A 9,090-nucleotide genomic window follows, 5' to 3' on the forward strand; every position below is an offset into this window, starting at 1 on the left:
TTGACTGATGAATGCAGAGGATTATCAGTGTAAATGCTTTCTGTCATCCTTTCACAACTGTCAACATTTGTTTTTTGTCTTTCTGCTGGATGGCCTAGCTCTTGGAAGTCACTAGATGGGTGGAAATTAATATATCCAGTCACTTTTGCTCCTGGAAAAAGGAATTAATCCCTCCCTTAAAAATAACATTATGAAAATAAATATTAAGCCTGCCAGGTCTACTCTAACCCTTGTCTCCCATTCATTCCTGCTTGCCTGGCTGAAAAAATGGTGTGAAGGTCAAGTAAAAATACTTTCCACAAACTGAAGTAGTCTTATTCACACTTGTTTCACATTTAGATCCAAGTATGCAAAGCCATGTGCTGTGCAAGGGCTTCACCCCTGGCCCAGTCTCTTTACCTCTGGCCTAACCCTTGCGATGGATTGACAGTAAAGGCCCCAGGCAGAGCCAGCCACGGATTTGCCTGGCACAGGAACTGCTGATGGTGACTCAGAGGTGTCCCATGGTCGCTCAGAGGTGTCTGGGTGCTCTGGGAGCTCACAGCAGTGACGGGCAGGGCTGGCAGGCTCCAGACACACAGCACTGGGTGGTGCCATGACCCACGAGAAGCTGGTATAACTGGGAGAAACCCACAGCCTGGCTGGCTCCTCTGCTCTGCACCTCTGATATTGAGAAAGAACAGAACTGCCCCACCAGTGCCAAGGCTGCAAAGGCTGAGAGTGACAATTTAGCCCTGGCAGACAGTTTGGCCTCTTCTTGCTGTCTCACCTGGTTTCTGTCCACAAAACACTGCCACTTCCATGCAGTGGCTTGTGTAAAAAAGAGAATGGTTTAAAAACATGGTGTGTTTCTTGCAGAAAGTAGAGCTTATTCCTTTCTTTCTTTGTTAAAGTATCACAGCAACAGCTGCCAGCATAGGTGCTGCAGGCATCCCACAAGCTGGCCTGGTGACAATGGTCATTGTTCTCACCTCGGTGGGGCTCCCGACAGATGACATCACATTGATTATTGCTGTCGACTGGGCACTGTAAGTAACACAAACTCCCGAGGTATCCATGGTGGCAATCTGGATAAAAAGGCAAATGGTCTCCAGGGGTATAGTAATACAGATAAATGTAAAAGGCATAGGAAGTGATGATCTAATTTTATGTAATTTGGAATTTATGTAATTTGGAATTGTGTTAATGTGGCCTCAGATTAAAAACTCTGCTGATGTGGACATTATATTGACAAAGACATAGACAACTGAGAGAGTCTAGATGAATCTTGGAAATATGACTTGCATGGAAAGGCTGAAGAAGGGGAGTTCATTTAGTCTAAAACCAGAACAGGCTGAAAAGGTAACCACAGCAGCTGTTAAGATGAGATTGTCCAGCAGAGGACATTGATCAATCTTCACATTCACAGCAAGGGAGGAAGAAGAAGTAGAACAAAGTATTTACTTTAAGTCAGATCCCAGAAAAACTTAAGATTTTTTTTTATCTAGTCAGGCAATGGAAGTGGCTGCACCTAGTCGGGCTGTATGATGACTTCCAAGAGAAGTTTGAAGGTCAGGTCAGACAAATGTTCTTAAGGTGCAACTCTTGGACTTGGACAAGGATAAAGGGCCAACATTCCGAGGAAACATGCTTTGCCTGCACTTTGCTTATCAGCCCACTGTCATTTCAAGGCCTCCATCTCAGTGTAGTGAAGCACTCTGCAAGAGGCCTGAGCCACTGCTAAAGCCAGCAAGTACCACTGCCACCCCTCTGCCCACAAGAGCCATGACCACACAGTGACAGTGTGCACTGTGCATGGCTATAACTGCAACCACGATGTAGTCAGCCTGAGTGTTAGCACTGATCATGTCTTCCTTTCACCACTGATCCTGATGCAATTCTGTGCTCTCTAATTTCAATTCTAAGTAGACAGCAGTTGCTTGCAGCCCCCAGTTTTGCAAGTGCAGCCATTGTGTGGAGAGAGCACTTTGCTGCATCACTAATCACAGGGGATTGAACAGCAGAGGCACAGGCTGAAACTTAACACACTCGGGATAAAAGGGATTGTGTCACCCATGAGAAGAGTCACTTTAAAAATTCATAAGGAGTGGTTTATTTGAACTCTTAGCTTTTATGTAAATGTCAATGAATCAATCAATTTTGAATAGTCTAGGCATATGAATCATAAAATACTGGCCCCCAGCTCATTAGCATGTCAATTAACTGTGTAACTATCATTTGCACACACAAGGAAATGTCCAGATTATTTTTATTTAAGCTATATAGAATATATCTCCTTTAATACAGGGAGTTTCATTTAATCAGGGTTCTGGGTAAAAATGCGTTACAAGTCCATTCTGTTATATATCTCATTTTATTCAACTTTTAGCCACCTATTTTTTGTACAAAGAATTGTAAGAAAAAGTATTTCCTGATCAGTGTAATAAAATATTATTATTAATATTAGCATTAATAGGAGTCATGAATCTTGTGCTGTATGAATATTTTTAAACTGTATTACAAAAGCCTTTTCCCTCTATATTGCTCAGTTTTTGCCCAGCTATTGCAACATCAACATTTCATTGTTTTTCCAGTAAGCCTTCCAGCATATATGGGAATTATGCTTCTTTTTGTCTTACGCAACCTTTCAAAACAACAGAGGAAAAACTTTTCAGGCTATAGTTCCAGATGGTATTAAAAAGTGAGTAAGGAACAGACCCAATTTTCTGTCTTTTGCAGATGACCTTTCAAACAAAAAGTATATTTCTCTATTTCGGCATTTGGTGGTTTCAAGAGCCTGCAGATGCAAAGTGTCAACATGGTTGACATGATGAGTATTTTCAGTATTAGTTTTGGAAGTACTGGAGTATGAAGAATGCTTTAAAAAGGCTGGTTAGATGATCTCAGGAGACTGAAATACCCATTACAATGCACTGCAGGTATTAGAACTCTCTTAGGTAGCCATAACATGTATGTGACCTTCATACCTTTAGCTAGTGCTTAGAGACATAAAGAAGAAAATCAAAATGTTTCCTAGCTCATTTATTCAACATGAGGTAAAAGTTTTGAATTTTTAACAATATAATCTACAGCAAAAATATCACTGCAACACCTGACTCACGTTTGTACTGAGAGAAATGCCACCAGCAGCAGGTTGGCCTCTCAGTGGAAACGTGTCAGTGGTGTGTGGTATGGTTCTACTCATGTGTAGTTCAGACTACTCCATACACTCAGAACATGGAACAGAACTCATCAAACAATGTCCCAGGCAGTGCCTTTCCTTAAGAGCTTCACTGTGGAGCACTGAAAAATCCTGTCTTCAGAAAAGATGCTAACCAGAGGTCAAAAGGGAGTGCAAACTCTTGAGCTCTGCTCATACAGCTTCTTCTCTACCACAGCTGACTTGCTGTACAATCCAAAATTCACAACACTAAACATCTTTCCAAGAATCACTATTTGATAATCAAGCAAGGGAAAAAAGTCAGTGTGTAACAAGAACTTTTATCAGTATGTGCTGTAAGAGTTTTTTCTCCTGCTTAACATGTTCTTGTGGAAATTTTCTTCAAGGTAAAACTCAAAATGAGAACAGCAGGAATTTTTAAAAATGGCTTGAGAAAACAAGTGTAGGACTGGGTCCTGGAGTCAACAACCACATCTGGGTGTAGGCTGTGGAATATTATTGCTGAAGTTACTTGCAGTTGCACATACAGTTTGAGTAACTCCACACAAAAATCAGCTTTCATGCAGGAACTTTAATGATAATTAAGCAGGCAACTGCATAAACATTTATATGCACTGAGTACCTGCCTAAAATATCTGGAAAAAAAAATCAGCACAGAGTTTCAATTCTTTTCTGTATTAAGATATAGGATCAGAAATCTGGGCAGTGTTGATATTGGACTGTCACTGGCTTTAATAAGCCAAACATCTGGAGATTTCTGAACCTCCATTTTATAACCTACATTTATAAATTAAGTTACTAATATGACAGAGTTTTCAGATGTATACATTTTTCTTGGAAAAGACGTGATGTATTTCAGACTTAGAAGCTATACCGTCTATTTGAAATCTCATCAATTTTAACTAATAGATTCCAGGATGATTCAAATTCAATAACACTTGTCTTTGACAGCCAGTTACTTTTGTCTAGTTACGGTCTGTATTTTAATAGATTTCATTTTTAGACAGTGGGTAGAAGGTATAAACAGGGAAGAAATCTCATAAGTGAATAAACGAAAAATAGTTGAACTATATATATACAAAATACTGTCAAGCATACAAATTTAAACTGGATAAGGTAGCTGAAAAAGAAGATTCTTATGCATAGCCAGCATAAGAACCAAAGCCACCACAGGTTTTTCAGGAATAAACATTATTTAAATATGGTCAGTGGCTGCTTGATTTGTGAGTGTATTTATGTAACAGTCTTCTGAAATATTTTGATTTTTGCCTGCCCATTCTACCAATACAATAATCTTCTTAAGTAGCACTTTGGTTGCTGTGATTGGTACCATGATCACCAATATAAGGTACTGGTTGTTCTGACTGACCTCTGGTTTTATTTAATTCAGACATTTGCAGCACCAGTCTTCAAATCAAACATTGCTGGACCTTAACATGTAAACTGGGACAGAAATGCAGTTGTGATGTGCTGTTATACCTTTTCAACTTGCTTCTCTAGGGGGGCACAGCTGCTCCACTTAGCTCAATTACACAATAAAGCATGTGGCAGCACAGCACACCGAGCTCAGAAAAGGCTGGAAAACCACACTGAGCTGCTCAATAATCAATGGATGCCCCATGCCAAACTCCTTACTACCACTTCTAAACTTTTTAGCTCATAAAAACAGCAAAACTGGCCTTCAGCTATAATTATGGCTGGTGAAGGCACAGGAATTTACCCAAAGAGCCAACAATTTACCAGTACTGTTTCATTTTCCAGAGACAGGTTTAGAACGATGATCAATGTCCTGGGAGACGCGCTGGCTGCTGGGATCATGGCTCACATCTGCCGGAAGGAGTTCATCAAGGACGGCGATGAGGTAACCACACTATGAGCCAGGGTGTGCCAGGGTGTGCTGTAGTATGGTAAAGAACCTGCAAGCTCCCACATTTGGGTCCTTTAGTTTGTAAAGGGTGATGCAGAGAGAGGACAGAACTGGGCAATGTGCTGCTTTGCAGATGGGGTGGAGGGATCCTTTTCCATGAGGTCATGTGAAAAGCCACTTTAGTTCAGGGCCTGCCAGCCAGCTGTGTCTGGCACACTGGGGATGGGGGCAGCAGCTGCCCTGTCCTGCAAATGCATGAGATGCTGGAACTGTGAGTCCCACACTCAGCACCCAGGTCCTGACCAGCCAGGAATTTGTCCTTCTGGAAGTGTGACCAGCAAGAGAACAGAGTGATACAGTGTAGGGGGAGGTAAAGGTATCTATAAGTGTGTAGATGCATAATCAATGAGCTCATATCAAAAACAACTGCCCTGGGCTTTGCAAGCCCCTGAGTCAGCATAATCTGAAGCCACCCTTGCAATAGTTTTCTTTCCAGACTAGCACAAGCAAATTACTCCATTCTAGACTTCATTCTCAGACACTTTCATGCCTTCTGCATTTAATACAAGTCCTTCCTTACATCTTTGTTTTTCCTTCTCTGTATTTCATTTCATACACCACACATACCTCTGCATTCTGCCCCTGCCTTCTTACACTCCTATGCATTTTCTCCTTCCTCTTTGGTATGCATCATTCAGTCTTTCCTTACAACAGGAACTACTCATGTCATTCCTCCAATCCTTGACAAAGGAGATTCCTAATTGCATGAGCCCATCAGATTTGGAGGTGCTAATCTCCAGCCTTTTCAGCTCATGGAGGACTCTCATTACCTTTCTTCCACAAAGACAGAATATTTCATGCAGATAAGTTTCTTCCTCAGAACTAACTTTCACAAGGCATATTTCATTTCTGTTCATCATCTGTAGCATTCCACACAAATAGCAAAGTTTTGCTTCTATCATTATTTCTCTCATTCTACAAACTTTCTGGTCAATCCCATTCTCATGCCTTTCTGCAACATTCATTTAGAATTCCTAGTCTTTCAAGTTGTATGTAGAAAGATGGGAAGTGTCCTCTGAGTTACTTAGCACCTGCAGTAACTACTGATGACAGGATTAGGCCTGAATACAAAGGCTACACATGCAGCTACCTACAAAACTAAAATACAACCTATGGGTAAGGTATATCATCCATTGCAAAGCCAGAAGTGTAGGCTGAGCTCCTGCATAACACAGGCCTCCTGACATTTCATTGCTGTATTTAGAACTCGGTCAGAACTTAAGAAGAGATGTTTCAGTAATATAAAATCCCTCCTGAGGGATTATTTAGTCATCTGTGATGAGATTTTTCTTTGAATCATGCTCTGTAACAGTATTAAAATATACTGCTAGTCTGCCATACATTTTGGCAGCATAATTTGTTCAGTTAGTAATGTATACCCAAAGGCCATATTTTCTCAGCTGCAAGCCCACCTCTCTCCTCTGCCAGTATTTACGTCTTACTTTCCCCATTAGAATCTGGTTTGATTTAAAGAACACTTCAATATTTAACTTATGAATCAGTTAATAAAATCCTCTTTATTTCTTTCAAAACAGTGCAAATTGAAGAGACAGGTGTTAGTTTATTGGGTTAGAAGAAAGGCATAAGGCAACAACAAACGGTTTGTTGCTCTATTTAATTGCACCCGAGAGCAAGCACTGTCTAGAGCTCAGCACAGTGGCCACTGAGAGTCTGTACTTTTTGAACTGAGCTCTGGAATTCTGGTCTCTGTATACCCTACTTACATCCTTTACCAATGGCAAGCAGCTGTTACCATGAGTGTAAGTTAAATTAGAGTTGTGACAGAATTTGCCTTTTTACACAGACTCCTTCACTGCATGCAGATGGTGCAAAGATGCCTTAGTGTATATGAGAAACAGCTTCTGGAAGTCTATGGAGGCTCTAGATAATCCTGGTGAATGTAAAGCAGCCCACAGGCTTTCCAAGTAAAAATTCCCTTCCTGTTGTATACAGCAATCAGTGGCAGTATTCCAGATCTTAATGCTTTTCACATAGGTGCCATTGATCTGTGAAACTAAGCCTATTAACATCCATCAGATTGTGGCTTACCAGAGAAATGGCTGTGTGAAGACCATGAATGAATCTCGTGGACCAGAAACAGTGAAAGGGTTGCAGCACCATATACCCATACAAGTGGAACAAGAAGAAACTCCCGTGGAGAATCACACTAAGAAATCCAACAGTAAAGACCACTGCACTATTGAAATAAATGAACTAGAAACAAATGTGTGACTGCTGTACTCAGAGGTATCTCACACCCCGGTGACCTGATACCCAATCTCTACCTCACAGCTGGAAGAAGGACTCTTTGCCTTGAACAGGAAAACGTGGAATTATCGCCACCCTGCTTGTACTGGAGCTAGGAGACCAGCTGTGAATGTCAAGAAAGGCACACAAGCTTGCAAGAGACATGGGCTTCTTTAGGTGGAAGATTTTACTACTGAAAAATTAACTAATGGATGACTACTGTTTTATTCTGCACTCATTGACTTCAACATAGTATTTGACACTCCTTTGGCTTCTTTTTTTTAAAAGCTTTTTTTTTTATTTGACCCTTTTTGATTTTCTAACCAAAGCCTTTTTTTTTTGTGAATCTCAGTAATTACAAATACTGTAGAATTTTTGCTATGTGAAAATGTTTCACCAAAACTGCTACAGATACTAATTTTGTCTAATATTCTCTAAATATCGAGTTTGTGCTTAGTTTTAGACCAGCAGTAAGAAAATCACACTGATTACCTGATTTCACAGGGTTATATCTATTCCTAAACAAAAATTCAAGCTGAGGGGAAGCGAAGTGTGCATTTGTGCATTAAGGTAATTGGGATGGGCAGCCTTCAGAGACAGGCAGTCAAGTGTGGTACCTAACACAAAGAATTCCTAGGTCACTGCAGAGCACAGTTTGCCTTCCAAGTGCCAGATTTATGAACCTTTTTTTAACCTAACTCTTCAGTAAAGTCAGTTCCATGCACATGCAGTGGCAGAGGTGATGTGAGTCCTAATCCACAAGCACTGGTGCTAATGTGTCCTCTCCTGTAACCTATAGGTTGTGCATCTGTAAATATGTATAAACTCAAAGGTAAAGCTCATGAACCATGCACTGCATCCTAATGGCAGACTGAACACAAACTGGAACCAGAGGATGCTGAGTTATAATGGGGTTTTGTGAGGAGTTTGCTGTGGAAACTGCCCCATTATTTTTCACAATTCCATTGACAGTTACTCCCTTTCCACTATCTACTGACTCTTTCACTTACAGTAAAATCTGCTGCGTATGTTTCCAATGTTTGTGATAGAGAACATTTTTAATAAACCTGCCATTTGAAAACAGGCTGTCTGTGCACTTCTACTATCAATGTCTTCTTATGCCTCTGCTAAAATGGAGAGTGGAAGTGAGGAGACCTTTTGAAAAGTTGGGATTTGATCCAGAGATTACATACCAGCACACTTGGCATATTCTATTTAGCTACTTGTGACATAGCAGCTTGAGATAACACATGCCTGGTATTCTAATATGCTCTTCTCTTCTGTAGAGAAAAAATAACCCAGTCAAAAAGGACAATTTCTGTATTAACCAGAAGTGCTTCATGCATTAGTTCATTGTAGATTCAGAATCACTCACTCATGATCAGTACTTTTTCTGGGATGTACATATTCACCTGTTCTTTAAGGGCTCCTGTTCAGACTATTTCTTATGTCATGCACTAATTAGTTGCCTCAGAGCACCACAGTATAGGTAGTTTAATTATTAAAAAATAAAGACAGAAAGAACACACATTCGTCTTCTTTGTCTGTAGTTCCTCAGAAATTAGGTATTAATTTGCAAATATGTATAGTTGGTAACTATTTTCCTGATTTGACCCTAGAGTGAAAACAACAAACAAAACACAAAGAATAGGGAAGAAGTGAAATGATTCAGAGCAATTTGCTCCAGATGAAGTCCTGTAAAGGACCTGCCCTGCAGAGTGTCATTAGAATGAGTGGTTTGGGAGAGCCAAGTCCA

General features: G+C 40.4%; 1 protein-coding gene across 2 annotated transcripts in view; it reads left to right on the plus strand.

Annotated features, from left to right (window-relative positions):
• SLC1A7 (solute carrier family 1 member 7) overlaps nucleotides 1-8,420 on the plus strand; it is a 47,255-nt gene extending 38,835 nt beyond the window's left edge. Inside the window, exons 9-11 of one of the 2 annotated variants that reach the window (XM_085067579.1) lie at nucleotides 894-1,028; nucleotides 4,922-5,021; nucleotides 7,083-8,420. In XM_085067579.1, coding sequence (XP_084923705.1) covers nucleotides 894-1,028; nucleotides 4,922-5,021; nucleotides 7,083-7,319 — 472 coding nt within the window. In that variant the 3' untranslated portion in view covers nucleotides 7,320-8,420. The remainder of the gene's footprint in view (nucleotides 1-893; nucleotides 1,029-4,921; nucleotides 5,022-7,082) is intronic. The other variant, XM_085067580.1, reaches the window with a different exon arrangement.
• The last annotated feature ends 670 nt before the right edge of the window (nucleotides 8,421-9,090 follow it).

Source organism: Lichenostomus cassidix, chromosome 8 (genome assembly GCF_008360975.1).
Source record: "Lichenostomus cassidix isolate B80296 chromosome 8, HeHo_3.0, whole genome shotgun sequence".
Classification (NCBI taxonomy): Eukaryota; Metazoa; Chordata; class Aves; order Passeriformes; family Meliphagidae; genus Lichenostomus; species Lichenostomus cassidix.